The following is a 26,598-nucleotide window of genomic DNA, read 5'->3' as shown; positions in this document are numbered from 1 at the left end:
CACAAAAGGGATTTTCCTCTTTGAACATGCTCGCAACGGCATTTTTAGTTCAGAAACTTAACTGAACTATGGTATTTTGGAGGATCATTACTGGATAATTGGATGCTTTCTCAGCGTCAAAGCAAGCAGGACTGACTATTCCTAGCCTTAGATGGATAGCGGCAGCACAGATAAACAGTTGAAAGGAATGTTCCAATATTCATGTGCTCTTTATTTATCCAGTGAATTCTCACGGGCCACCCTTATGAAAGGTCATATGCCATTGCTCTCCACAATACTGATTCGACCTGAGAGAATCCTTGGATGCTTCACAAGTGCTAACTATCCTACGGAATTCCAACCACACTGGAGACTTGCAGCTCTGTCTGAACGACGTTTGCATTTGGCGTTACTCAAAGGGGTCAGGGGGAGAAAAGGAGCGGCGGGCAGCCCAGAAATGAAAAACACGCAACCCATTCCATCCACCATGCGTCCGTTGACTGATCCTTCTAATGAAAAATCAGATCATCATCATCACCAAAGGCAGGAAGTCCACCTGGCAGATTGAACCCCCATTAGCATCATAGCCAACAACAATATCTCAAACTCCAAAGGAGACCATCCGGACGGAAAGAAGGGAGGGGAAAACCTACACACAAGCCGGAGCAGACCAGCATAGACGTCGCGGTTGAGAAGCTCCCTGGTGCACTCAGCATCCGTGCACTGCTTCGACAGCTTCAACTGCTGCTCTTCGATCGCCATGAGCATGAGGCCACAGCTGCGGAGGTCGCTGAAGAGGTGATCGATTTTACAATGGACTTCCGCAACGAACTTCATCAGCTCCAGGGGCGTCACGGTCTGGTTGGTCACGTTGATCCAGTACTGCCTCAGATTTCGCTCCACGGCGCACAGTTCGCGGTCGAGCTTGGCCATCTTGTCGACCACCTCCATGGTGGACTTCTCTATGTCGTGGCATTCTAGGTTGTGGGCCCAGGGGTCAGCAGAGAATATCCCTTGATTTCAAGAAGGAAGGATGTGGCAGAGTACCTTCAACGACACCGCGTCCTTCGGGATCGGTGGCTTGCAGAATCGGGGTAATCGGCATGATGTTCAAACTTGCACCTAGAACAACCCGGAAGTTGATAGGCTTAGGAAAGCAGTTAAGGAGTATGGAAGGTGTTCCTTGTTTGGTGAAACAAAGTGAGGGAGCAGCACAGGTCACAAATGAATGCCTGCCTCAGATGCACAGGAAGAGAAAGAAAAGGAAAAGTGAACTGAGAGAAGGGCCATCTGTTGGATTCGGAGTATTCCATCACTGCACTCGTTGCTCCGCAACGAGCAATACAACAGATTACAGAAGATGGTGAAATTTCTTGTTTACTGTTCTCACCTCATATATCTTTGGGTTGAGGTAGGGAGGGGTTTGGCGGTCTCTCCTAGTATATGATGCAGACACTGGACCTAGAGAGACAAACAAATCTTCATTCAGGGCTTAGAATAATGCAAGAATGGTATATACTCTCAGGGGAAATTCGGATGCCATGCTGGGAGGCAATATATGGATATTCCCCCCGGAGGATGCTTGCCATCGCCTTACATTAAACGCGGCTGTCCCAGTCAACATGCTTGTATCGCCGGGCTGAAGGTCCATGACGGTAGATATTTCGAGCATACACTACCCGTGTGTGGCAACGACGAAGTTTCGTGACGTCCATTCTTCGGGGCATAACTCGAACAATCCACATGTCAGGCTTGCCTGAACTCTGGTAACGTCCCCAACCTTGATCACATAGTTTACCCTCCACATCAGCATGACGGAGAGATGACAGAAAATTGACATCGAAATAAAAATTGACATCGAAGGGGACATGTAAAGCTCGACTGGGCCCAGCTGTCCATCCATCTTCATTTCTTTTCCGTCAGCTTCAAGATATCTCGAACAGATCAAAAGAATAACGGAAAAAGCGTCTTACCAACCATCATACCTATACACTCAAACCATGTCATATCGCACACGTCGAATCATTCATAACCTTTCTCAGCGGCGTCTCACGCTGATAATCCCATTCTACCCGCCTCACAAAGATCCCAGCCCACCACCTTCGCGGGACACCAGCCCGCACCCACAAGGACATCGCATCGGACGACACGGAGACCGGCTCTGGCAGTTCCCCAAGGTGATCCTCGAAACCCTGAACATCCACTACAACAGCAGGACGAACGGTGACGCTCTCAATAACCAATACAACAGCAGCTACCTCGGCTCCAGCACGTGGTATCCGTCTAGCAGCACCGGGAGCTTCTCACCCGAACGCTTTCCCATGTACCCGCTGACCTACGCCGACCTCCTCCCAGACGAAGGAGGAGAACAACAACACCAACAACAACAACAGGAAGGGCGAGAGGACGTCGACGGGACGTACTCGGCCCCATCGTCAGCGGGACCGGCACCGGCACCCGAACCGGCGCGAGACACCTTCGAGGTCCTACTCTGCGAGAGCCAGCCTTTCGGCCGTTGGCGGATCCGAAACGGCATGACGGAGACCCACGATTCCGTCGAAGCCGCGAACGACGCCGCGATGCAGATGTTAGCCTGCTATCACGGCGACCTGCTGGGCCAGTCCAGCTTGAATTTCGTCCGGCGGGAACCCGGGGAGACGTGGGCTCGCTGCGACTTGCCGGCGGAGCGGGTTGTGTGGTCGATCGATCCGGTGGACGCGACGCTGCAGTTTAGCGGACTGGGGCTTTTTGGGGAGACGTTCCTTATCTGGGCGCGCAGACGATGGGCTGGGGAAGTTATGGAGTATTGGTGTGGATAATTCTCTCTCTCTCACCCTCACACACCTTTCTTTTTTTTCGACGGTGGCTTCCAGTTTAAGGATCATGATCTTTGCCTTTGCGCTCTGCTTTTTTTTTTTTCCTTCCTGTATCATGACCTCATCTTGCTTTTTGTGGGTATATGTATAGAACCAAAGTAAGCGCGGTGTTGTATGGATATGAGTATATGGGTATCTTGTTAGCTATTTCTATCTCAAGGAAAAAAACATGCTATATGAGCATAGCCGCGTATGGAGTACATATTTAGGTATTATCGCTTCGAGATAAATGAAGAATGGCACTTTGTACATGTAGGTAGTAAGTAGTTCTTCTCTCTTCCCTTTCTTCAGCCAGCGTAGCACGACGAGTGTGTACGTTAGGTAGGTAGGTAGGTAGGTAGGTAGGTATATACGGAGCAGGGTTGATGTAATTATGTCATTAGGGTTTTACCACGCTCTCACTCGTAGTCGGGATCGTAGATTCTCGCTTTGTAGAACCGCGCGTCGCTCCAGCCTCTAGCGTCTTTCTGGTTTCCCACGCTCGAGCCCCATCTAACATACGGTCCCATCTCGCCCTTGTCCTTGTAACCCCTGACCCACATGTACTCCCCGTTGCGATGTCTCACGAGACTCTTCAATCTCCTCATGTTCTTCAGGATCTTGAACTTGCCCGTCGAGGTGTTGAAGGCATACGCGGCGTATGAATCCGTCAGGAGGAGCGTCTTCTTGTTCGAATAGTCCGGCTGAAGATCGTGTCCGAGGCCCTTCTTGGGCAGGCCGTACTTGGCGACCCGCTTCAGGCGGGTGTTCTTGTACGAGCCGGTGACCTTGTACTTGTACAGGAAGTCGTCTCCGAGGACCCAGAGGTTTCCGGCAGCAACGGACTTTCCTCCATTGGGATCCCAGAGGACGCCGTGTGCGCCAGGCAGCGAATAGTCCTTGGCGTGTCTGATCTTGCTGTAGTCACTGACGTCCTTGGAAGTGGGCACGTACAGGCTCAGCTTGCCTGGCTTGGAGCTCGCGACGACGATGGCGCCGTTCTTGGGGACGATCTCGATCGAGTGCGGATTGTCGCCCGGGGTGGCCTGCCACATGACGTCGTCCAGGCCGACCTTTCGCTTCTCCTTGGTGATGTTGACGATGCCGGCCTTTCCTCCGGAAGCGGTGACCAGGGCGATCCAGCCGTGTTTGGCGACCTTGCGGATCTTGACGCCGGAGAGATTGTTCCACTTGCGGTTGAAGAACCCGGTATCGGCGGTGAAGCTCCAGAAGATGGCGTCTTTATTCCATTTCTTGGAGTTGCGTGGGAAGACGCGCACGGTCTTCGAGTTCTGGTCGACGACTGCGACGTGGTAGTTGGCTGCGCGCTCCTCGATGGGGTGGGCGAGCACTGCAGCAAAGAAGTGCAGCGCCGCTAGGAAGTAAATATACCAACTCTTGACCATGGTGACTTGGTTCCCATGAGATGGTGTCAAGGCTGGTTTTCAGAAATTAATATATATATATATATATATATTTATCTTTCCTCCCCGAAACTTCGGGCGCGCCGTGGGCCATTTTATATCTCTTCTGTCATTCACGTTCAGGTGCGAAAATGCAACGCATCCGAGGCAATTTCCGCACGGCGCTGCGATGGGTTCCTGGGTAAATTGGGATCCCAATACGAGATATTTCGAACGCCTCATGACGTCCAAGAAGCATTGAAGCCCATATTCGATTGGAACACCGCCCGAAAGAGCAGGGAGTCGCCTGCAATGGGGAGGATCACACCCCAATGGGGAGGGGTGGCTTGGTGGTGGAGGAACCTTATGTCGATGACGGAGCTGGTATTCGCGGGTCTGATGGGGTACTGGGGGCCACATCTGGCAGAGAAAAGATGCACGGCAGCCTTGACGTGCGTTTCAGGGTCGGAGAATTGCACTTTGAACAATGCCGCCGTGGGCCTAAGAGCCGCACCGGGATGCGGTGAGTGGCCAGCAGAACACGAGGAGGAGCTTGGCCGGTGTGATATAAATAGAAACTGTGCCGTGTTTGCGGGCCGGTTTTTCGTTTTGCTTTCTTGCTTGCGGAAAAGCTGCTGATAGAGCGGAGAGGGTCTAGATCTGACATCAAATCGGCCTTGTGGTCTAGTGGTATGATTCTCGCTTTGGGTTCAACAGCTCAGATTGCGAGAGGCCCCGCGTTCGAATCGCGGCAGGGCCCCGATATCCTTTTTTGTTTTTCTGATTTTTATCCAGTTTCAGGTGGCCCGTCGGATTGGAAATGCGACGTTTCTTTTTTATTTTATTTTATTTCAATTGCGTTGCACTGTGACGCAATGGGAACTTGGTTGATCAGCTTGACCTGGCGTCTGGTTGGTGCAACAGCAGCACGACCCTCCAGGGTACTAGCAGCGTGCACGCACTTTGGGAATCATACACAATAGCGAGGACAGCATATTCACTTGAAAGTCGATTAAGAATTGTCACGGGCCAATTTGATCTGGACCCTCGATGCGTGCTTCTCGCCATCAAGGTAAGGCTATGTTTTTGGGGCATGTAAGGATTGACGGTTACAGAGTGTGAAATGTGGTCGAAACCTGATGAGACGATTGATTGACAAGATCCGTCAAGGTTCGGTCTTGTGGTCTAGTGGTATGATTCTCGCTTAGGGTTTCAAACTCCTGAGTTCACAATTGCGAGAGGCCCCGCGTTCGAATCGCGGCAAGACCCCTTGTCTATTCTTTTTTTTTATTTTACATCTTTTTTACAGTATTCGGGGACACACACCAACGCATCTTCAGAGAACGAACAACAAAGTGAAAGCCCTCTCTTCCCGCCGCTTTGCTCCCTACCCGACGGACGAAGCCACAGCAAAAACCGCCCCCCCCATGCAGCATTGACAAACGCCGCCGATCCTGAGGATGCGTTGTCGTCGAACCTTCGTGCAGGACGGCTGCTGATTGGTCCAGCCCCGGGCTCACGGGATCAACCGAGCCGGACGCTGATTGGCCGGACTAAGGGCACGGGATTCGTGGACAATTGGCAGTGAGGGGAAGGAGCGAATGGCCGGCCCAGCGCAAAAACACAGTTGGAAGGAAGGAAGGAAGGAAGGAAGCCGGCCAGCTGGGAATTTCAAGTTCAGAGCCACAAACACAGAGAGAGAGAGAGACATAGAGATTAGAGAGAGAGACAGATTAGAGAGAGAGAGATTAGAGAGAGAGAGATTAGAGAGAGAGAGGCCTCCACAGTGTTTGCACCACCACCACCAAACCCCCGGAACACCCTCCCTAAGCAGCAACCGGAACACCCCCAATCCATCGCCCGGCACGCACCGATCGACCAGGCGCATCAACTTCCCCCCAATAATCAAGAAATCGCATCTCAAAAAACCACATCACTGGAAAACTGATCTTTCTTAGAGACATCTGACGTTGACTGAATGCTGGATTGGAGCACTGCTGGGGACGATTAACTTCTTTGCAGGCCTGTCGCTGAACTGTTGCTGCTTACCAGGCCTACTTCCTCCATCTCTCCCATTTTGCTACGCAATCCATCGCTTCATAATAACTAGCCCATCTCTCTCATCTACATTCCGAATTGACACTCACTCACTCACTCACCAGTCTCCAGAAGGTTATCCACTATACATTGAAGAAACCGAAGAAATTTAACAGAAAATATATTAAAGAAACTGAAAAAAAAGAAAAGAAAGAAAGAAATAGATTGACATTTATTTATTTATTTTAGTTTGCTTACTGTTTAAACTGCCTACGAATCGCAAAGGACGGTGGTTTGCGCGGGTGGGCTTTTTTTTAAAAAAAAAGACGCCTTCAAGCCAGTCCATATCCACCCAACTCGAGGACCCTCTTCCTCTCCTGCTTCTGCCTGGAACTCAAGTCGCATACACGCGTAGTGGTCGCCGTCTCCCTGGATACCCACGCGCGACCGCTGTTCTTCGCGTCGCTGAAAACCTCCTCCACCGTCTTTCACGGCCTGGTTGCGTACTCTCTTCACCTCCATAGTGCGACACACCAGGGCCATCAATGAACCACAGACTCATATTTCGCAGAAGGAATCGGCCAGCAAAATGATGGCCACAGAACGTCTAGACGAGCTAGACGGCGTCTTTGACGACCACCCTTCCCTCTCCGCCTCCCTGGAGGACTTTGAAGAAAGCTCCGCTCCACGCACCCCGCTCTTCGGCGCCCTGCCCTCGCAGCACTCTGGCTTCCGGTCGCACGATCTCTCCGAGAAGTCAGACGACGACGGCGGCGGTGGTGGCGGCGACAACGACCACGACCCCGCCGCGGGCATCCTGGACGCTGCGTCGAACCTCAGCGACCCGTGGTCTCCGCCTGGTTTCAGCAAACGACTCTTCTTCCATCAGAAGGACGACCCCCTGCGCCACCGCAGCCCCGAGAGCACCTCTGCCAGCGCGTGGTATCGCCATCGCCCTTTCATGCACAACCAGCCCGATCTGAAGCCCACGGTCGTCAACGACAGCCCCGCACGATCGAGAGATGTCAGCCCGCAGTACGAGGATGCGCCAGAGAAGCCGCTGTCGCCCCAGCGCATCGAAGGCGATGCCGACGATCTGGTGCTCCCAGCGAGCATACCGCTGCCCGTGGGAACCGATTCGCCCCTGCAAGGCCGATCGCCAAGCCCTGATCCGAAGTCCAAGAAGGTAAAGGAGGAAGATGTAGGTGATGATGGTGGTAGTAGGGGGAGCGGTGACGGCGATGGTGGCGGCGATACAGAATGCGAAGACGATGATGGAAACGAACACACTGACAAGCAACAACCAGTACATGGGTCGATAACAAATTGTAATAATATCTCTTATTTTTTCTTTTTCTTCTTCTTCTTCTTCCTCTTCGTCCTCTCTTCTAGGCCTGTTTTTCTTTTTTCTCTTTTTTGTTTTTGTTTCTGCTTTTGTTTTGCTCTTTCCCTCGACTTTCACGCTGACTCGGGTTCAGATATCCGTTTCGCTGTGCGCGCAGAGGTACAACACCGAGAGCCATTTGTCGCATTCTTTAATTTCGTTGGTAGAAAACTCGACGATATCACAAGGACCAAGTCGTCAACAATATTATCTATAATTGTTCTCCTTCTCTCTGTCACATTTTTGCGCGCCCTCTTCTTACCTCCACTGCCGCTGCACATACCAGATCTGGTGAAGCTATCAGCTTTCGCGCGATCCTTTGAACCTTTAATCTACTACTCCGAGAATGGCGTCCAGCAGATTGGCTCCCTCCAGGAAACCGGCGTTGCGGTATGGGATCTGGGAGAGTCCGTCCGCGGCACCAACATGACCAGCGCGCCCATAATCGTCCGAGAACTGGACGAGCTCTCGGAATCTCTCAAGACCCTCTCCGTCGAGCTGACCAGGTTCTTCGCAAATGTCGACTCGGACATCGACTCCATCCTCATAGTCATGGAATGGGCTAAGCGCGAACTCGAGTCCCTCTCCCAGCATCAGACGGGATCGATATCATCCGTCCTCTTCGAAAACTTCCACGCTTTCCTCTCCCGCATGGGCGCGCTCGAGACCATCCCTCTTCCCCCCGCGGGCAGCGCCAACGCCAGCACCACCGCCAGCACCACCGCCAACACCACCCCCAAGAACAACGGCCTGCCCATCCCCACCCGTCTCGGCTCCATCGTCACCACACTCTTCGGCCCCACACGCTTCCAGAGAACACAGTCCACCCTCTCCTATGCATTCACAGAACTCGTATCCGTCCTCGAAGAGGCCATCAACACCGAACTCACCCACTCCACCGCTCTCTTCGCCCTCTTCGAATCCATAGACCGCCAGTTCCTCAACCTGCAGCGGACCGTGGTGCGCGAGTCCGACGCGCAGGAGCGCGCCGAGGGCGAGATGCTCTCCTCGCTCTGGACGAGGGTGCTCGGCCCCAACGCCGCCGCGCTGAGGAAGTACGAGAAGAACAAGCGGCTGCTGGGCAGCGTCCGCCAGCGCACCGTCGCCAACAAGCACCTGCTCATGGACCACCGTGGCAAACTGCTCGCTCTCAAGGTGAACCTCGAGGCGCTGCGGCGCAAGCTGGTCAGTCCGCTGCTGCGGCGGAACGACTCGTTGAATCTGCCTCGTCCCGGGGCGCCGGTTGTGGGTGCTGGTGCTGGTGGTGCCGGTGCCGGCGGCGTTGGCAGTGGCGGTGCGAGCAATGAGGGCGGTGTGGGCAGTTTGCCGCCGGCGAGCAGTATGGATGTCGTCGTGGAGGGGCAGATCAGGGGCCTCGAGGGTGCGTATACGTATCTACGGACGGTGAGGGAGAGGCAGAAATCGAAGTTGATGGAGATGGTGTATGGGGCGGGGAGCAGGAGGAGCGGAGGGAATATTCTGGATAGTATTTCGGGGAAGGTGGATGAGATTGAAGGGCGGTAGTCGTCGAAATGCATTCACTCCGTCTGTGTCCCGTGTGCGCGTCTACGTCTGCGCGTCCCATTCCCCGTTTTTCCCTCCATACAACATATGTATCGTTGCTGGGTTGGTTTCGTTTGGTTTGTTGGTTGGCGAAGCGATTACCTATTTACTGTTCTGCTCTCCCCCCTTTGTCCTTTGTCCGTTTTGCTTTTCTTTTTTGTTTTTTACTGTCTATGCGGAGGCTCACGATCGACTACATTTCGGCGGAGTTATGAGATTCCTTCCTCACCTTTGTTTTTTATGTGTCCTTCGGAGTGCGCATCCTGTTTCATTCTTTTTCCGCAAGCTGAAGAAACAAAGGTCTGTAAAGGGAATGGAGGAAAGCGTGTTGTTTTCTTTTTCCTTTTTTTTTAATAACCGGCGTCAAACCTGAGAGGGAGAGAGGCAAAGACAAAAAAGAAGCAGAAGATAAAAAAGGGAGTGCTGGCGAGTGTGATTATTTCTGTTTTCCTTTCTTCACAAATAGTTGTAACTTGCCCTCCTGAAAGACGTATCTCCCTTCGTTGGTTTTCCTCCTCCTCCTCCTCCTCCTCTCTATCTCTACGGAGTTACCCCCTGTGCTACTTGGGCGCTGGGCGTAAAAGGCTGGATATGTCTGGGTCTCTTTTCCTCCGTTGTCCTTTCCATCTCCTGTTGAAATTTTTGGAAGTTCTTTTCCTCTTTTAATTTCCTGTTTTCTGTGGTTTATTTTTTTCCTTATCACAGCTACAGATGTGTTGGTTCAGGCATTTTCGAGCCTTTTTTTTTCTTCTTTTTCTTTGTATTCGAGTACATACATACAATACATACCTACATACGTCTCTCTCGCCGTCATTCTTTTCCCCTTCCCCGTCTCCGTGTCTTTAGAGATATATATCTTTTCCCGTATCTTTTCTACCCAACCACCATTCCATGGCTCATCTAACACTCTGTAGAAAGACACCTAGAAGGGGAAAAACCCCTCTGCAAGAAAAAGAAAGAAAATTCCAAATCTATCTTACCACCACAGATATATATCTAAAACATAAAAAAAAAACATTACAAAAAGAAATACAATGATCAGGGTCTTGCCGCGATTCGAACGCGGGGCCTCTCGCAAATGTGAACTCAGGAGTTTGAAAACCCTAAGCGAGAATCATACCACTAGACCACAAGACCTGTTCTTATTGGTTCGGAGTGGGGGAACCGGACCATTTGGCATTATTTGCCAAAAATATCTGAAAATTTTCAAAACTCGAACGTGACGCGAATCGCGAAGTTTTGAGTTGCAGCAAAGCTTCTCGGAGGGGGAGGAAAAGAAAACTCAACGACAAGAGCATAGTATCCATTTCCAGGCCAGAGGCCAAAAATCTTATTTGAGAGGAGAATCATTACTTTCTAAGCCTTACGCCACGCTGTATAAGGCCACATAGCGTACATCCAGTCCATCCTAGAAAAAAGGAGAAAAGGAAAAAAAATAATGAGGAAACCTTCCGCTCCGTGTACATTTTTCTTTTTGAGGTTCGAGAATGAGAGAGATGGTAGACAGCTAATGGCTTGGAAGGACATTGATGGAATCGACAGATCTATCGTAGAATCACACTTGGGAAAAAAGAGAAAAGCCGGAGGAAAAAAAATAACAAGAAGTATGAGTAGCAGAAAAATAATGGAAAACTTTGCATATTGGTACATGCCACCTTTATCATATTGGTCCCCATTCCTTCCAAATCGACGTGTTGCCCATGCGAATGCACTCGTCGAGAAATGCAGAATCTAACAAGTTTTAAAAGGTGGGTTTTCGTAAACGCTGTGTAGGAATCACATCTATGCTCGTGGATGGGATTTTGCGACATTGACGGGCGTTAAGTTGGCTCCGAGTCAGGGAGTTTATTTGGTGCACTCTTGCTCCATGTAGCTAATTAAAGGGTCAGACCATGCGTTTTTCTACAAGAGCTAGATGCACTGCACTGCGCTGCGCTGCACTGGGGAGGAAAACATACGTGATCAAGTCGTTGCGGTCCTTAGCCTTCTTGAGACCACCGAAGGCCATCTTGGTACCGGGAATGTACTTCTTAGGGTTCTCGAGGTAGACGTACTGCAGAAGAGCGGGTTAGCGACGCGTTTTCTTTTCCTCTTATGTCCTTTTTTTTTTTTTTTTTCCCCTCCGATCAAGGTCAACATGTTATACTTACGAGAGTCTCGTGGTCCCAAGTGATACCCTTTTGCTTGTTGGCGTCGGTGTAGGAGAAGCCCTCAGCCTGACCGGTCTTGCGGCCGAAGAGACCGTGCAAGTTGGGGCCGACCTTGTTGGCACCGCCCTTCTCGAGGGTGTGGCATTGAGCGCAGCGGGTCTTGAAGAGGTTGGCACCCTTGGCGGCGTCACCTGGTTGCGCAGCAGCGTTAGCCAGTTTCTCCTGCTCGATCTCTCTCTTGTATTGCTCTTCCAGCTCAATGGCCGTGACGACAAGGGGAACCTCGGCGATGCACATGGTGAATGATGGAACTCAGGCTTGTCGCGTATGTGTGTGTGTGTAGTGCAGGGCCCGCAGTTGAACAGTCTCACAGGGTTAAAAAGAAAAAAAAAAAAAAAAAGAGGATGTTGAATGATGCAGTGTGGATGGTACGGGTTGTATGTCACAGTGTCGTCACGCAACGGTGAGATTGTGCCAGCGCGACCACAGTAGCCAGCTGAATAACGCATCTCGCTAGCCAGGTCACGAGCGATGCAACAGAGCACAAGGGAAACTCCGTCTTCACATTTGATAGAACAACACAGCAGTGAAAAGACTGGCACTTACCGGGAGCGTAGCCGTCCTTGCCCATTTTGAATGTGTTGAGAAAGATTAACTAGAAGAGATAAAAATCTAAATGTACAGGAAAGATATGTGGAAAATGAAGGACTCTTGAAAAGCGATCAGATCCAATTGAGATATCCAGAAAGACAGTGAGGGAGAGAAGAGGAGGAGAAGGAAGAGAAAGAAGAAGAAGAAGAACAATCGCAGCAGGGAAAAAAAAACTTTTTTTTTCTTCTACCAACCCTTGCTCAGCATTCAGGCAGGTTAAAGCAGCAATGACGGCGAAACCCCCAGCGCAATGGGGCGGGTAACTATCGGCCGCAACCCAGCAACACCCTTACGTAAGGCTATTCGGGGTGCGCTGATTGGCCCAGCGGCACTCCCAGCCAATCAGCGGCCGCGTTATTGGCATGACTCGGGCGGAATCGGGATCCATTTTGCCCCAGCCGCCGAGCTTGCCAAGTCCACCACCACCACCCCGTGACTTCCCCGTGCGAACAATCGGGTCGTCCAGGGTTCGCGGCTTCCTCGGGCCAACTCGCGGCTTTCCCCTTTTTTTTTACTCGATTGAGGACCGTTTGAAACATAGTTACTTCCAAGCCGGGTGATGTCATTGTTTTGCCGATGTGAATCAAGCCGCAGAGTGGCTCAGCACCGAACAAATGATCGATGCTTCGTTTCTCTGCCTTTTCAGCTGTCAAAGGGACATCATCTACTCCGTATATTGGCCCAGCGATTGATACGGTGAGGTACCGGGGGGTGCCGTTACGGGGAAATGGAAGGAGGCTTCTTTACATGCAGATGTGGCAGGGCATTGGCACCGCGCAACATCCACGTAACGTCCTCCTATCCATTCTCAAAGTCCATTTTTGTATGTATGTCGTCGAATTTGCGCATCCAGACCGACCAGACAGCCTGTGCTCAGTCCAGAAGCATCTTGCCCTTGGAATTTGGGTACCGTGGGGAGCCAGCATATCAAGCATTATATGTTGCTGCGAACTGGATCAGTTCATCCTTTTCTGTATACCGCGATGATGTAAGAAGGACTAGACGAGCGGACCACCGCATCATCGTCGCACTCTCTACACTCTACAGAGGCATACAATGGATCCTAACACCAGACGTGTACACAGTATTCCGCCCGGAGTACGGAGTATGGAGTAGAGAAAATAAGAGCAGAAACAGACTTTTTGGTTCAAGTTTCGTCGAACTGGAGGCTGAGTCATCCGTTTGTTTAAACGGCAAGCGGCAGCTGATTGGCCAACCTTTCACCTGCAAAACCAGCAACTGAGAAATCAACGAGCGAAGAGCGAGAGAGAAGAGAGAGAGAGGAAGAAGACGGAGAGGAGAGACAGCGACTGGCACTGCTCCAAGCTGAGGGCCTCCTGTTAAACGCCTACGACGACAAGATTAGCCCCGTCAAACCATGGCGTCCACGGCGACCATACCTGCTTTCGTGCTTCCTCGCGCAATCCCTAGAGCTGCCCGCCCACCTCCAGCCTCAGCATCCCTCTTCCGCCGTGCCTCCGCCAAACCATGTAATTCCCGTTGCGCCTCCACGTCCTCGCAGAAACCGCGTGTGCTCGAGAAGCCAGACAAATTCCGGCCTCCATCCCATCCGGCCCGGAGAGTGCTCTCGCCCAATGCCCAGCCTCGAAATTACCCCGGCCCTCCATTATCTGCCAAGGAGCTCGAAGAACAAAAGACGAAGAGATATCCCAACATGTTTCCGCCAGAGGGAACCGTGATGCATAAATTCCTGACAAACAGAGGCATCCATCTCTGGATATCACTCGTAAGTCTACCTACCTGACCATCCCAAAATCGATGCACAATAATCAAACTAACCTTTTTTGCTAAGGGCGTCCTCTTCTCCCTCGCAACGTTCACCTACACCACCAACTTCAGGGCCACTTCGCCTTTCGCGCATCTCCTCCCACCCTGGTCCGGCCTGCTCACTCATCCCATCGACACAGTCGGCCAATTCCTCTCCGTCATGAAGATGCACGCTGACCACCTCACGCTGGAAACTACCGAAAAGCGGAAGCGTAATGTGGACGATGTGCAAAAGAGAAAGGAGTATAGGATTGCACATGGCCTGGAGGAGCCGGATGTGAAGCCGGAAAGTGATGAGAATAGTCCGCAGAGGAACGATGCGGATGGTGAGGCCGGTGCGGTTGCTGTCGCTGCGTCAGGAACGCGGGAGGGCGGGCAGCCCGGCGAGGGAGAGACGTACGTGGATTGGGAGGGGAAGAAGAGGCCAGTTAAGAAGTGGTTTGGCATTTGGTGAGTTGCGGGGCTTGGGTTTGGAGAGTGGAATGTCGGGTGTTTGAATTGCACTGTATAATATTAAAGCATTTGGGCCTGGGAGTATTGTGTTTATACGGGTAAAAAAAAAGAATTGGGTGGACTTTTTTTGATTTTGGTTATGAATGTGATACACAAAAGCGCGCTTTAGCTTTGTTTCGCGAGTTAATTGGAATAAAAAGACATCTCCTACTGTATCTCGATCTAGGCGGTATTTGGTCTCTTCTCCTCTTGTTAGCCTCGCAGCAGGCCTGATTCCTTATCAGACGGTGTAAGTCTGAGCCAGGGTAGAGCTCGCTGTCTGGAGCCGTGAACCATTCAGGACATCTCGATTCCCTTCAAACCCCAGTTATATAGTATGGTATGGTTCTCCCACGCACGGCCAGCTCCTCTTCCTTTAATACCTAAGGACAAAAAAAAAGCCGGTCCATTGGCGGTGTTTCTGTGCATCTCACAGCAATCTTTTGATCCCTGGAGAAATTCAATTGCTTCTTTATCCCACTTCCACTCCCTCCAATCCTTGCATGACCTCATCGCCAACACCGCCCCTTTGCAGCACCAACTTTACAATTTTCGAGATGAGCCCCCTCTTCACTCCACCTTGTCTAGGTTTCCACACTCCCTGAACAGACTCACTCGTCACGGGCTGCTGCTCAACGGAGTCGTCACCTGCGCTGACTCCAATGTTGACTGCATTCTCTGAATTAGATAGTCCCGAGTTGGTTAGCCGGGACGGCGGATCGATGGTGCGAATTGCCAGGAGCTTCAGGTTACTCGCATCCTGGTCCTGTTTGTCCTTTGATATTTGCTCGTCGCGGCCGATGGAGACGCAAAACACGGCATCCGCGACGGCGATTTCTTCCCTGCTTGGATCGAAGATGATGTTTTCGCCGACGGCGATGACGAGGAGGGTTATGGGTGGCCGGAAGGGTTGGCGGAGGGAAATTGCCGGGTTGGGAACGGTTCGAGGGTAGAGATACTCTGCGAGAGCCCAGTCGTCGTCGAACATGGGGTCCTCTTCATCTTTTGAGATGAGTTTGGGTAGTTTTGTGGAGAGAAGGGCGAGATGGGTTGTCAGCGAGAGGAGCGGGAGAGGATAGGATAGGGGTGGAGAGAGCAGCAAGATCTAGACATACATGTTAGTTAGATACCCGCATGAAGTAACTGTCGAAACATGCAAATGCTTCTCGTAAGTCTGTGGCCGAGCGACTCACATCGACATATATCCTCCAATGCCATCCCTGGTTAATAACCAATCTCCCCTTCAGACCTTCCGGCATCCCATATTTATCCTCCTTACTCCCCGACCCAGATCCCACAAGCGCCTCTCTCATCATCTCCGCCAAAAACACCGGTAACGCATCATCGTCCCTCAACCCCGGGATTTCAATCGACATCTCGACCCATGAACTCTGTCCCGCACCGCGACCACCAGCACCTCTCTGCCTCCTCCCACCTTCACCGCCAGTATCCTCCTCGTCCTCCATACCGCCACCCTCTCCCTCGCCGATCCCCTCCCCGTCACGCTCCCCTAGAATCCCGGTGTTCACCGTCTTCTCGATCTCTGCCTTCACGCCCACGATCGCCTGCGTTCCATCGGCAAATCCGATCCGTGCGCTGCCGTTGGTGTTGGGCAGGATGTCCGTTTCGGCGGTGAGAGGTCTGAATTGCGTGGCAGAGCGGCCATCGGGTCGAATGGGGTTGTTTGGGTATGAGAGGGAGGTATGGAGGTAGGAGAGCTCGGCTGGGGAGAAGTGTGAGATTTGCGAGGCTGAGGAAGCGAGCGCTGGTGCCATTGCGGGGAGGGTATTATCTGTGTAAAAATTGACTTGGAGTGCGAAAAGTCAAGAAATAGGGTCTCTATAATCCTGTCTTCCTTTGAGAGACGGATGGCCTGGCGCAACTTCAGTCGCTTGTGGCCATGCAACAGGGCATTGGATGCTTAATATTGCGCCTAGGAGAAATCCAGGAGTTGAGATATATAGTTGAAATGGCCAATTACCCCCACACACACTCCCTATTCTATTTGCGAATAAGCCGCGGAGAGCCAGCAGCAACTTCAACAATGCGTTTGCGATGCTGTTTGAGCTTTGATAGTGGCTGAATTTTGTCGTGTAGCTGATAAGCGCACGGACCACCTTGCCCAAACATGCTGTTCCAAATATTGTGGTGCTTGCTTGCGAAAATGTATTACTAGAAGGCTATCTATAGGTAGTTAACTATGCAACTCTCTCGCACCCAGCTTAGCTGAATAGCGAGTCCTTGATCACGATGAATGTCTTTTAGATTGCGCTTGAATGTGGCTATCAGCTTCATGTGTCGCCAGCCTTCATGCTTAAAAGATTGTCTTCTCTTCTGAGATGGGTAAAAGCCTCGATTCGAAGGGTACCATCACTGCCCACGCAGTTTCTATCTTGTGACTTCGAAGTCATCAGCGACTCCCATATACTGGAAGAGGAGCGGTTCAAGGACTTCAAACTCGGAAAATACTATCCTGTGAACATTGGGGCGATGTATTTGCTTCCAAGTACCAGGTCGTTGGCAAAACTGGGATTCGGAATTACGTCTACTGTATGGCTGGCTAGCCTGCCAAAATGTTCCGAATGTTGGGCACATCGACCGAAAAAGGCCTCCTCCGCTGGATGGGATTTGATAGGAATGAGTTGCCTGAGTCCTGGAAAAACGGTGTGGAAAATTTCACGTCTCCCGGAAGCGCTGAAAAGGTCTGTTGAGCATGAGGATTGGTTGTGTAGAGGTAGCATCGTTCGTCTCGGCCGCCCCTAGGTCATGATGTCAGACCGCCTCCATCCCACGACTCTGCAAGTGATTCTCGACTGGTTGTTGACCCCGGGCCGGCTTGCGGGATGGCAACAGGGGGTTGAGACAGGCATATTAGCAAAACACATCTAGCCCCGGGTTCTCCAACCGACCGAGACTCTCCAGAGTAACTAGTTACTCGCTGGCTATTGGCGATGCATGCATGCCACTTGTGACATACAGGGAAAAAACTTGATTACGGACACTGCACCGGCTCTGTCGGCAAGCAGCTCGATCACAGGACGCGTATTGTAAAAATTCCAGCTGCCAAATGGGATGGCTTGAAGCGACAAAGCTTTTATTGGATTGGTATTTGGATGCGACTAACTCCATAGAAACAGAGTAAGCGGAATATATAGGTATGGCCTATGTAAATAAAATATGTGTTGAAAAAAATAAAATAAAAAAAGGTAGAAGGGGAAAAGCAGACGGTATAAAAGTACAGATAAACGAGGGGAAGAGAAAAGAAAAATAAAATAAAATAAAATATAAAAAAAGGATGAGTATAAAAATCCCATGGTATCTTCACACATCCTGACCCTCCGTTTTGCCCATTTCCATCTCGGGGACACAACAAAAGAGAAAGACAAAAGAAAAGAAAAGAGACCAAAAAGGGTACACGGAAAAGAGACGGATTATTTTGCGAGTGTTATATGAGTTTGTCGAGCAAACAAGTATTTGTCGACTTCGAAGCCCCAGAATGCATGTTAAGTGAATGAACGATCGCCACCGCCCCCAAGTCGCCGTCCATGTCTATATATCTTCAGCGCCAGAACGACCGAGATGAAAAAACACCAAGTGAAAGACTGCTAAATGATAAGTGTGGAAAAAGCAAGCGAATGGACATAATAAATGAAAGGAGACTTGCAGGCCAAGGAATGTACAGAGAATGCAAATATGTCAGTAGATATAAAAGATACGAGCATAGGAAAATGTGGTTGCTGGATCAAGCGACTAGGATATGCAGGGACAAGAATGTCGCGGCTCGCGCGGTGAGGTGAGAGTGCTAAGTGCCTCCAGGTAACTAAAAAGTATATCGACCAATAAAGGGAGTAAGTAAGTGAGATGATTAGGAAAATGTACATATATCGCAAAGGCCAGGGGTAAAATCTAAAAATCGGCCAGGGGGTATAGAAATGAAAGAGAAGATTAAGAGGAAAAATCGAACCGGAAATAAAGGACCATGAACACACAAATGCCACAAAAAAGATGTGCAACCCTAATTAAAAAGAACCACCCGAACCCGGGAGAGAGGACCAGTCTATAAAATGTGCGAATTGACCCTGACGCCTAGGAATCCGCAAGATACGAAACAATTTGTGATATTAATGCGGTATTGTTGCTGCCGGATATGTGTTTGGACAAGAGCAAAGGTGGGAGGAGCAAAATGACAAGAGCATCGGCGAAAAAGGAAACAAGGCAGCTGCATTGTGATTTGAATATAGTCGATGTCGACAGAGATGCGTCGGATGAGGAAAGAAGTGCCGGAATTTATCTGTACGTATTTTCCGCGGCAAACATGTCCGCTGCAGTGGCATTTGCCCATTCGGCTTCGTCGTACGGCGGTGTTGGCCACTGTCGGTGGCTTTCGACCCCAGGTTTATTCATTCCCAACGGTTTTGACGGTGTTATATCTGAGAGAAATGCTGGTCCATCTCGTCGCGCAGTGGGCGATGGCGTTGGATACGGATTGTGACGGTTGGCGTCAGTGGAAAGGCTTGGCTGGTTGTTGAGATTTTGGAAGAGGGTATCACGGGTAGCTTCATCCATGGTAATCGAACCTTGTCCCAGGCGTCGCGCAGCTGAGTTGGTCGAGTGAAGAACCTCGTGCAAGAGTTCATCTTCCTCTTCAGGGGTCTCGTACCGCGGAACCGACCGAGTGGATCCCTGCATAACTCGCCGAGTTCGGCTCGAGAGAGATGTTCCATTTGCAATGGTTCCATTTTCTGTTACGCGAACTGCTTGAGCATGCGGTACCGACTGGCGTTTTGGGGTATTGCCTGTGGTTCCACAAGTGTGGATAGGAACATTCGGAGGTGAAGACATGTCCATGCTGTATCGTACATTCTGGAGAGCTGTGTCTAGATCCAATAAATCCTGACCGGACTTTCCTTCAGCAATATTCACAGGATCAAGAGCCATGGAGGAACGATTCGACCATGGGACACAGCCATTGCTAGCTTCGACATCATCACTGGGAGCCGGTACTTGGTTTCGTCCTGATAGCCTTCGGGCGCGTTTTCTGAGATGGGAGAAGAAGCTCTCTTTCAATGCACTGGGGGATGTTACGTTGGTACCTCCATTGAGCGCTCTCTCAGCTTCTTGGCGATGAATATCTGCATAATGGTTGCCATTCGAGTTAACAGATAATTGGCGGCCAATCTTTTTGGATGCAGTCTTGCTATTGGCTTTTGACGGCGAGTTGTCACCAGTAATAGAAGAGTTGGCCTGAGCATGCACGGCATTTGACAGTGGGGACACAGGTCGAATTGACGGCAGAATGGGCATCGGTGCTCCATGTGTCCATGTGGCACGTTTGCTAGTTGAAGCCTTGGCCTTTGCCGGGGAATCAGCACCACCATTATAAGGCGTCTGCTTCGAACTGTCGATTTGCTCCAAAGTGGGGGCGGGACTTTCGGATCTTCCGATGAGCGAGCGTCGGAACCATGAAGATTTAGAGGACAGTCCAGGAGAATCTCCTTGGGCCTTGAAGCTCTTGTCAGATTGTTTGCGGCCAATAAGTCGGGCAGTAGATGATTTCGGACGTAATGGGTCAACGGCATCAGCAAAATATTCGTGGTTTATTGCCTGCGTCGATGTTGGCCTGTTCTTTGGATCCCACATCAGACACCAGGTGACAAAATGACTGAGAGAAGCTGGCCACTGGGGTGGTTGCAAGATGCTTTCCAGAGAATGCGGTGCCATCTAGATCTGTGAGCCAATGTTTCCAAGATTCAGTCTAGATTACAACTTACCTTGGGAAACGAGAAACCCAATTTCTGAGCCAAGCGAATACCGTCTTTCCACTCACCACCACCAACCTTGGCTCCTGATTTGTTATACCAGTTTCCTGGACTGCCCATGATCTCGCAAACACGCCAAACCTGGTCAACTTCATTCCCACCCGGAAATAGAGGTTTCAAGGTAGCAATCTCCACGGCCATCGCACCAATAGCCCACATGTCAACGGGCGCGGAGTATTCCCCAGCGCGTAACAGAACTTCAGGGGCCCGATACCATCTCGTGGAGACGTATGTAGTATATGGGACCTTCGAGTGCGTTTCTCTTGCCAATCCAAAGTCCGCAATCTTAACAGTATAGTTTGGAGGTGTGGAGGGAGGTGTTGCATAGCGGCCCAGAACCGATTCGAAAGGCGCTGATCCGGAAACGAGGATGTTTTCCGGCTTGATATCACGGTGGAAGAAGTTGTGTGCGTGAATATGATCGAGACCAGACAAAATCTGGAACAAAATACTTTTCACACTTTTTCCGTCCAGGCACTTGTGATCCCGAGCTTTCATTAACTGATAAAGATTACCGTCCATGTATTCCATGCATATATGTAACTTTTTACTGAGCGGGTCGCGGAAGATGTCGAGGGCAGGAACTAGGTGAGGATGATGGGGAAGTGTCCGAAGGAAGATTACCTCACGAAGTTCGAGGCAGGAGGAAAACGACTCGAATGTTTTCTTCATCGTCTTGATCGCAACCTGTAGAATGCGCGAGAAATGGTTAACGGTCCCGCCGTACCACGAATTGATTATTTCGCATCAATCGAGCTCCACTCACCATTGTACCTCGCTTCGCCACGTGTGAACCCGCGGTTCGCACTCGGGCGACCACCACGCTTCCAAAGCTTCCATCTCCGATCTGTCTTATAACCTCAAACCTATCCTCCAGCGGAGCCGTATTAGGAGTCCGATACGATTGATCGTAGCTGACTGTCATTTTGGATGTTTTCTGCCCGCAGATAACAGATATATACCGGTACAAACGAGGGTCGACAAAAAGAATGCACTGTGAGGAACATATCAGACGTAAATATACAACTCAATTGGCGCTGTATGGAAGAGAGAGACAGAGAGAAGGGGATGAGGGAGGGATTGGACTGGATAGGACAATACCTCAACAACAGGCAGTAAAGGGGGGAGATACGCCGTCCAAATGCGCGACGCACGAGCGAGATGAGAATACCACGGATGTAAGGAGCACTATATGAGCATCTTCGAGTCGGAGGGTTTCTGAGGTTCTAGGGCTGGGACGGAAGCAATTCCAATCCCAATGCTAAGAAAGAAGCTTTCAAAGAAGCAAGCATGGACGAGAGAGGGGACGAGGAGCGACACAGAGAAAGAGAGAGAGAGAGAGAGAGAGAGAGATAGAGAGAGCTAGCGAAGAGGGATTCCCGAGTTCCCAACCCAAAGAGCGTATAGAGTGAAAATGGACAGTGAAGGGGAAGAAAAGCAGAAGGAGAGGAGGAAGAAGTGAGGAACGAGAGTGCTCAGCAGCGTCAGGAGGTTGGAGCATGAAAGGGAGCGGAAGAAACAAAAAGGACGGTGGGGAGTGGGCAGGCTGGAAGGGGAAATGGTCAGCACGCTACGGTCGACAGAGTGGGTTGGCGAGAGGAGGAGGAAAGGAGCGAGAGCCAGAATAACGGGAGCGCGGATCCGGTGCGTGGGAGCCACTAAGATTGAAAGGAGATGACTGTCTTCTTGGCTTCTTCCCCCCTGGAAACGTGACAGGACAGGGAATGGAGCTTCTTGTCAAGGTTCAGAACTGGCTTTTTTTCCTTTTCTTTTTTTTTTTGTTTTTCCTTTTTTCCCAGCGGACCGCGTCGTGGAGATCAGAGTGGCTTCGAGGGTTCGGTGATAAACAAAGCGTGCTGGGGCCCTGCTCACTGGATGACGGGGAACCGTTTTCATGTTGGCTCACCCGCCGTCTTCTCCTCGCCCATCTTTCCAGCTAAACAAACAGATCCCCGTCCCGCTGCGATCAGGCACATAAACACGCGCCTTTCATCTTACTACTCTCCCCCTCTGAACTCACTACTCACACGACAGCGTCGCATCCTGCCCTCCAGCATGGACTGCTAATTTACCCACGTATCCGACGAAATCATCCCCTCCGTTTCGGTATTACATCTGGCGTTTATTCCACCGCTGCCCTCTGGTAAAATGTACTCCGTATGTAATGTATATAATGTATGTTTGTACGGTATGTATGGACGGCGTACAGTACATCGTTACTAAATCGTTACAACCCCAGTACGTCTTTTCCGCCCCCCCTCTCATGTGAGTCGAGGCGATGGTGGGACATCTCCACCAGCCGATATCTTTTCTGGTACGATACGCGGCTGTACCGTCCTAGCGTCCCGGTCGCGGAGGAGCCCTTAATTTTACCGGTAAGCAGGACGGATGGTACCCACTCAGATCCTGAGCCCACGTTGAATTGCAAGCCGCTATGCCATAAATAGCGGAGGCAGCCGTCAACTCCACGAGCGATTTACAAAGCCCGAGCATGGGAATGGCCTGTTGATTATTGTAAGATTGGACGGAGCGGCCTCGGGACCCTTCGGACGGTACGTTGGTACGGGATCGATGTATGTATGGTATGTACGGAGTACGGAGTACCGTTAGAGCAAACGATAACATTGGCACTTTTCCCGAGGCTGGTCGTCCCCGGTACCTGTGGAAACCCGCTATACGGCCTTCTCTTCATCTCACCGGGCTGGCATGCAGTTCCTCTTATTCCGATGCTTTTTTTTTTCTTTTCTTCTTTTCTGTTCTCCCTCGCCCTGCCCCGCGTGCGTTGTTCCGCGAAGACAATTGATCCTCAGAATCTCCACACTTTGCTTTTTCTTTGTGCGCCTGAAAATGAGAGGGGAAGTCAGGCACGGGTGCATTAAAAAAGCCCCAAGTTTGCTGCATCACAGCAGACGCGTCAATAATTGGCTGGCTCGATCTGGCTCGAATGTGACCGGTTCTGCTGCCAAATATTATGACCCAATCGATAATCGGTTAAACTTGCTGGTTGATTCGCGGATGGACCAACGGTTGATCATCCTCGCAGAGAACATACACGAGCGTAACTTAGCTTTCCGTACTCCGTACCGCGTATGGTTCCAAGTCAAAGTGTCAATACGGGACGCCGCTCGGGGCCAGCGGGAAGCTAATGAGGAAACACATTGTTTCTCGAGCAGGGAAAAAGAAAAAAAAAAGAAAAAAAAGGTTGCGCCAGGGCTTGTCTGCTCTCGATATCAAAGGCTCGCAAATCTCTCACCATGATGCCTGTCGCTTTCCAGGCTGCTGTGGAGTTGCCCAGGGAATCATATGAATATGAAACCGCAGAGATCTGTCTCACCATGATCCTTCTTCTCTCAGGGGAGACCGAAGAGGCGAAAAAGGTTCGCTTCTCGCTCGTCTCTCCAAATATTGGTCACGTTCCAAACTCCATCTTGGTTCCCACAACGACTGGCGGACGCCAGGCTTTCGAAATAGCTTCGAAACATCCGGCGGTGGCGCCCTTTTGGCTGTTCTAGCAAATCTGACCCATCTTGCTCCAATCTCCTGGGACAGCTGATTCTCCTTGTTTTAGCTCCCCGTCAGCAACCTGAGGCGACATGTTAGTCTGGCGCTAAGCCGGCTAAGGACCGGACCCTGGCGTTGGTGTTCCCTGTTCCGGTTCGGCTGCCAACTCTATCAGCTCCCACTTCTCGATGCCAAGTGTCTCTGGAGGCAAGCAGGAAGGAAACATCTCAATGGATTCAGACGTCACCTCTCGTGATTATCAATTGGACACCGCCTGGGCAAGAACCAAGACAAAACCACTCGAAATATGGAGATCTTCGGGTGTTCGAGACTCAAAGCCTTCCTCCCGGTTGCGACCGGCTGCAGTCTGTGACACTGCGAAGGAACTCCTCTCCGGGCGGCCTACCCCCCCGGGGTGGTGCTGTGAGCTTCACCTGGTCAACGACCAAGTTTTGTAGCACAGTGACCAGCAAAACCAGTTTCACTCTGCATGAATATCCTTCATCTATTTCTTTGTTTCTGTCTATCTCTGTATCTTGTTTGCTGGTAGTTACTCCGTACTCCGTCCCAATATGACTAATTTGCTTTTCGAGTCTTTGTTTTTCCCGCAAGTGGAACGACTAGATCCAAAAGCGGACAAAGATCTCAATGGCACATTCAGCTTCTATTTGCGTCCTGCAGCTGAAGCGGCAAGAAGCTTCGCGCACTGGTATCCGGGGAAAGCTTAAGTGGTACGGAGGATTGCTCCGTAATCGCGGAGGAAACGGTGGCGCAATTTCTTTGAACGGTGGACCGTGCAATGGCCGGGTTGGAGGAAGCGGGAGGCCGTCCTCTGGAGGGGAAAGAGGAAGCCATGTACTCCGTACCAGAAGATTCTGTAGATCGATGTTCGTCTCAAACTTTTGCAACAAGCAAGTGACAAGAATCCAGAAAGTCTGCACCCCGAAGCTGCGGGACATGCGCATACCGACATGGTCGAAATAAAGCTGTCCTTGGAAAGAAGATTACTTTTGGTAGGCTGTGTCACTGCAGAAGCATTAGGACCTGACATACATAGTGTATGCAGCTATCCATCAGACGCGCCGGAATTCTGGAATTTTGGGTTCTCTGACAGTATCTCTTCACTGTCAAGGTGGAATGATGCTGGTATACATGAATGTTCATCGAAGAGAATCACAGGGTGCAACATGCGCAGGAAACCTGTCCAGTTGGTAAGCTCTTTATCGGCACTTGCCGAGGAGATCTCAGATTAGCTTACAGGGTATTACCTTATAAGCATCTCACAAACGGCATCTCTTCTTCTTCTTCTTCTTCTTCTTCTTCTTCTTCTTCTTCTTCTTCTTCTTCTTCTTCTTCTTCTTCTTCTTCTTACCTTCTCATCAGCCTTCAGGTCACACCAACTCACACTTGATGCCCCTCAATTCCAACCATGCCGCCTTACTCGGGCTTCGATTTTGAGGCTCAAAAAAGAGCGTAGGTTCCTCTCTCACTAGATGCAAGAACAGGAAGCTGATCACCATGCAGACTCGAGAGGACTCATCTCCCTGACAAGTGAGTGCCACAGAAAATACATCCAGCATGGCGACACGCGTTGTTATGGGAGCCGCGGTCACTGACCCTGTTCAAGGATCAAGTGTAAAATCTGCAAGAAGATCCGCAGCGCAAACGCATTCTCAAAACGGCAGCTGGAAGAACTTCGCAAGGCTATTCTGAAGAATGGAGCTACAGGTCTCAATGGGCCGGGCTACGCTGGATGTCGTTCTTGCATCAGTCACCAAACTGTTGAACTCACCTGCTGCGTATGCGACAAGACAAAGCCTTTGGAATACTTTAGCAAGAACCAACGAAAGGATCCTGATAATGCGGTAAGCCTCCTGAGCGCGTGTTGGCAGTATTGGCCTTTTCAAAGTTGGAGATGATCTGATCAAGTGCAACCTCATCCAGAGGTGCACCAACTGTGTCCAGGGCTATTTAGATATCGAGCCGGTGATGGAAGATTCCAAGCTCCTTACTGATGACGAGAGTGCCACTGATACAAACACCTACGTAGTAGGTTCGTCCGTCTAGAGTTAGTTCTCCAATACTAATGCTGAATCTTAATAGAGTCAGAGCGAGGCCTACACTGCCAACTCTTCTCGCGCCCTTTCTGTCACGGACGATGACAATCTGCTATGTGGTGAGAGCTACGATGTCATGTCGGACCATACGGCTGAGCTCTCTTATCATGCTCTTTCCCAGCTCTCAATCAAAGGAAAAGGAAAAGAGGAGAACACATCGCTGGGTGGAGGAGTCTGGTTGGAGCAAGGAAAACGTTTCCCTGAAGAAGGGGCTGCGGTCAAACCCAGACAAGGTATCCCGTTCACTGCATATGACCCTCAGGGAAACGCGCATCTCCGTATTACTGCGCCACCTTCGCAAATGGGGAGCTCGACTGCCGACAGTTCTCAAGATACCTGGAGGCACTCTCAATCTGTCCAGGTGCGCCAAGCGAGTCACTCACCAGCGATGGTAGTTCCCAAAAGAAACTCAAATTTCGTTAAGATCTTAGTAAGTCTCCATTGACACTTTATCCGTTGGCATCATATAACTGATCGCTTGCAGGGAGGTCGGGTTCCTAAAGAACAGGCACCGAAGATGTATTTGCCAGAGCCAACTGGACGCACTGTTGGCTCTGATGGTTCCTCCTCCGATGACGATGATGATGATATCCAGGATTGGATTTAAAAGTGCTGTATCAACCAGATATTGTGACCTCGTAAAGCTTTGAGCAAATCCAATCCAGAAACATGGGTCAATAAAATGGCCATAATACTAGGAAATATGAACGTTATTCCAACTCTCCTAGCTCACAAATTAATTTACCAAAGCAGATATATAGACAAGTATCTGGACGACGTGGGTTTTTTTTGGCGCTCTCTTTATGCCGCAAAACATGAATGGCATGACTGCAACAAGGACCGTTCTCTCCCTGTTCGA

General features: G+C 50.6%; 13 protein-coding genes and 3 non-coding genes across 16 annotated transcripts; 9 read left to right on the top strand and 7 right to left on the bottom strand.

Moving 5' to 3' along the window:
- Positions 1-488: 488 nt before the first annotated feature.
- On the bottom strand, positions 489-1,084 carry CIMG_05101 (uncharacterized protein; the record flags this gene model as incomplete). Its single annotated transcript, XM_001245659.1, has 3 exons — positions 489-535; positions 633-956; positions 1,027-1,084. 3 exons carry the CDS (start codon positions 1,082-1,084, stop codon positions 489-491), a joined length of 429 nt encoding a protein of 142 aa, XP_001245660.1.
- Positions 1,085-1,979: 895 nt separating this feature from the next.
- CIMG_05100 (uncharacterized protein) lies at positions 1,980-2,798 on the top strand (the record flags this gene model as incomplete). Its single annotated transcript, XM_001245658.1, has 1 exon — positions 1,980-2,798. One exon carries the CDS (start codon positions 1,980-1,982, stop codon positions 2,796-2,798), a length of 819 nt encoding a protein of 272 aa, XP_001245659.1.
- An 88-nt stretch (positions 2,799-2,886) lies between these two features.
- Positions 2,887-4,781, bottom strand: CIMG_05099 (uncharacterized protein). Its single transcript, XM_001245657.2, has one exon. The coding sequence runs from the start codon at positions 4,238-4,240 to the stop codon at positions 3,254-3,256; it is 987 nt and encodes a 328-aa protein (XP_001245658.1). The 5' UTR covers positions 4,241-4,781; the 3' UTR covers positions 2,887-3,253.
- CIMG_13418 (uncharacterized protein) lies at positions 4,570-5,825 on the top strand (the record flags this gene model as incomplete). The annotated part of the gene is made up of 3 exons (XM_001245656.1): positions 4,570-4,760; positions 5,162-5,309; positions 5,547-5,825. 3 exons carry the CDS (start codon positions 4,570-4,572, stop codon positions 5,823-5,825), a joined length of 618 nt encoding a protein of 205 aa, XP_001245657.1.
- CIMG_15091 lies at positions 4,911-4,997 on the top strand. The gene has a single exon. It is a non-coding gene; the product is annotated as a tRNA-Pro (tRNA).
- On the top strand, positions 5,412-5,506 carry CIMG_15090. Its single transcript has one exon. It is a non-coding gene; the product is annotated as a tRNA-Pro (tRNA).
- A 1,038-nt stretch (positions 5,826-6,863) lies between the features above and the next one.
- On the top strand, positions 6,864-9,182 carry CIMG_05097 (uncharacterized protein; the record flags this gene model as incomplete). Its single annotated transcript, XM_001245655.2, has 2 exons — positions 6,864-7,602; positions 7,753-9,182. The coding sequence occupies 2 exons, from the start codon at positions 6,864-6,866 to the stop codon at positions 9,180-9,182; spliced, it is 2,169 nt and encodes a 722-aa protein (XP_001245656.2).
- A 1,080-nt stretch (positions 9,183-10,262) lies between these two features.
- On the bottom strand, positions 10,263-10,358 carry CIMG_15089. The gene has a single exon. It is a non-coding gene; the product is annotated as a tRNA-Pro (tRNA).
- Positions 10,359-10,553: 195 nt separating this feature from the next.
- CIMG_05096 (cytochrome c) lies at positions 10,554-12,127 on the bottom strand. Its single transcript, XM_001245654.2, has 4 exons — positions 11,978-12,127; positions 11,372-11,562; positions 11,180-11,274; positions 10,554-11,094 (listed from the first exon to the last, which is right to left on the bottom strand). Exons 1-4 carry the CDS (start codon positions 12,000-12,002, stop codon positions 11,067-11,069), a joined length of 339 nt encoding a protein of 112 aa, XP_001245655.1. The 5' UTR covers positions 12,003-12,127; the 3' UTR covers positions 10,554-11,066.
- A 1,135-nt stretch (positions 12,128-13,262) lies between these two features.
- Positions 13,263-15,184, top strand: CIMG_05095 (uncharacterized protein). Its single transcript, XM_001245653.2, has 2 exons — positions 13,263-13,769; positions 13,836-15,184. The coding sequence occupies exons 1-2, from the start codon at positions 13,401-13,403 to the stop codon at positions 14,262-14,264; spliced, it is 798 nt and encodes a 265-aa protein (XP_001245654.1). The 5' UTR covers positions 13,263-13,400; the 3' UTR covers positions 14,265-15,184.
- Positions 14,775-16,312, bottom strand: CIMG_05094 (3' exoribonuclease; the record flags this gene model as incomplete). Its single annotated transcript, XM_001245652.2, has 2 exons — positions 15,433-16,312; positions 14,775-15,407 (listed from the first exon to the last, which is right to left on the bottom strand). The coding sequence occupies exons 1-2, from the start codon at positions 16,075-16,077 to the stop codon at positions 14,775-14,777; spliced, it is 1,278 nt and encodes a 425-aa protein (XP_001245653.2). The 5' UTR covers positions 16,078-16,312.
- A 300-nt stretch (positions 16,313-16,612) lies between these two features.
- CIMG_13417 (uncharacterized protein) lies at positions 16,613-17,065 on the top strand (the record flags this gene model as incomplete). The annotated part of the gene is made up of 1 exon (XM_004446095.1): positions 16,613-17,065. One exon carries the CDS (start codon positions 16,613-16,615, stop codon positions 17,063-17,065), a length of 453 nt encoding a protein of 150 aa, XP_004446152.1.
- A 316-nt stretch (positions 17,066-17,381) lies between these two features.
- On the bottom strand, positions 17,382-21,720 carry CIMG_05093 (CMGC/RCK/MAK protein kinase). Its single transcript, XM_001245651.2, has 3 exons — positions 20,888-21,720; positions 20,074-20,808; positions 17,382-20,023 (listed from the first exon to the last, which is right to left on the bottom strand). The coding sequence occupies exons 1-3, from the start codon at positions 21,044-21,046 to the stop codon at positions 18,590-18,592; spliced, it is 2,328 nt and encodes a 775-aa protein (XP_001245652.1). The 5' UTR covers positions 21,047-21,720; the 3' UTR covers positions 17,382-18,589.
- A 156-nt stretch (positions 21,721-21,876) lies between these two features.
- On the bottom strand, positions 21,877-22,971 carry CIMG_13416 (uncharacterized protein). The gene has a single exon (XM_004446094.1). It carries the CDS (start codon positions 22,744-22,746, stop codon positions 22,459-22,461), a length of 288 nt encoding a protein of 95 aa, XP_004446151.1. The 5' UTR covers positions 22,747-22,971; the 3' UTR covers positions 21,877-22,458.
- Positions 22,972-23,375: 404 nt separating this feature from the next.
- On the top strand, positions 23,376-24,606 carry CIMG_11474 (uncharacterized protein; the record flags this gene model as incomplete). The annotated part of the gene is made up of 3 exons (XM_012358468.1): positions 23,376-23,498; positions 23,722-24,045; positions 24,247-24,606. 3 exons carry the CDS (start codon positions 23,376-23,378, stop codon positions 24,604-24,606), a joined length of 807 nt encoding a protein of 268 aa, XP_012213891.1.
- A 445-nt stretch (positions 24,607-25,051) lies between these two features.
- CIMG_05092 (uncharacterized protein) lies at positions 25,052-26,346 on the top strand (the record flags this gene model as incomplete). Its single annotated transcript, XM_001245650.2, has 6 exons — positions 25,052-25,095; positions 25,147-25,173; positions 25,250-25,487; positions 25,567-25,671; positions 25,726-26,169; positions 26,224-26,346. 6 exons carry the CDS (start codon positions 25,052-25,054, stop codon positions 26,344-26,346), a joined length of 981 nt encoding a protein of 326 aa, XP_001245651.2.
- Between the last annotated feature and the right edge of the window lie 252 nt (positions 26,347-26,598).

This window comes from Coccidioides immitis (assembly GCF_000149335.2).
Source record: "Coccidioides immitis RS genomic scaffold supercont3.4, whole genome shotgun sequence".
NCBI lineage: Eukaryota > Fungi > Ascomycota > Eurotiomycetes > Onygenales > Onygenaceae > Coccidioides > Coccidioides immitis.
This window is presented reverse-complemented; position numbering and strand designations above follow the sequence as displayed.

What these genes read in the sequence shown, in the direction of transcription:
- CIMG_05093 (XM_001245651.2), bottom strand. Translation starts at nt 21,046, where the DNA reads ATGACAGTCAGCTACGATCAATCGTATCGGACTCCTAATACGGCTCCG. An exon ending in TGGCGAAGCGAGGTACAATG is followed by an intron (nt 20,809 to 20,887) that starts GTGAGTGGAGCT and finishes CGCATTCTACAG; the next exon opens with GTTGCGATCAAGACGATGAA. An exon ending in TGGGTTTCTCGTTTCCCAAG is followed by an intron (nt 20,024 to 20,073) that starts GTAAGTTGTAAT and finishes TCACAGATCTAG; the next exon opens with ATGGCACCGCATTCTCTGGA.
- CIMG_13416 (XM_004446094.1), bottom strand. Translation starts at nt 22,746, where the DNA reads ATGTTATCGTTTGCTCTAACGGTACTCCGTACTCCGTACATACCATAC.
- CIMG_05096 (XM_001245654.2), bottom strand. Translation starts at nt 12,002, where the DNA reads ATGGGCAAGGACGGCTACGCTCCCG. An exon ending in CAAGGACGGCTACGCTCCCG is followed by an intron (nt 11,563 to 11,977) that starts GTAAGTGCCAGT and finishes CTGCGCAACCAG; the next exon opens with GTGACGCCGCCAAGGGTGCC. An exon ending in GACCGCAACGACTTGATCAC is followed by an intron (nt 11,095 to 11,179) that starts GTATGTTTTCCT and finishes CCCTTTAATTAG; the next exon opens with CTACATGGAGCAAGAGTGCA.
- CIMG_05099 (XM_001245657.2), bottom strand. Translation starts at nt 4,240, where the DNA reads ATGGTCAAGAGTTGGTATATTTACTTCCTAGCGGCGCTGCACTTCTTT.
- CIMG_05095 (XM_001245653.2), top strand. Translation starts at nt 13,401, where the DNA reads ATGGCGTCCACGGCGACCATACCTGCTTTCGTGCTTCCTCGCGCAATC. An exon ending in TCCATCTCTGGATATCACTC is followed by an intron (nt 13,770 to 13,835) that starts GTAAGTCTACCT and finishes TTTTTTGCTAAG; the next exon opens with GGCGTCCTCTTCTCCCTCGC.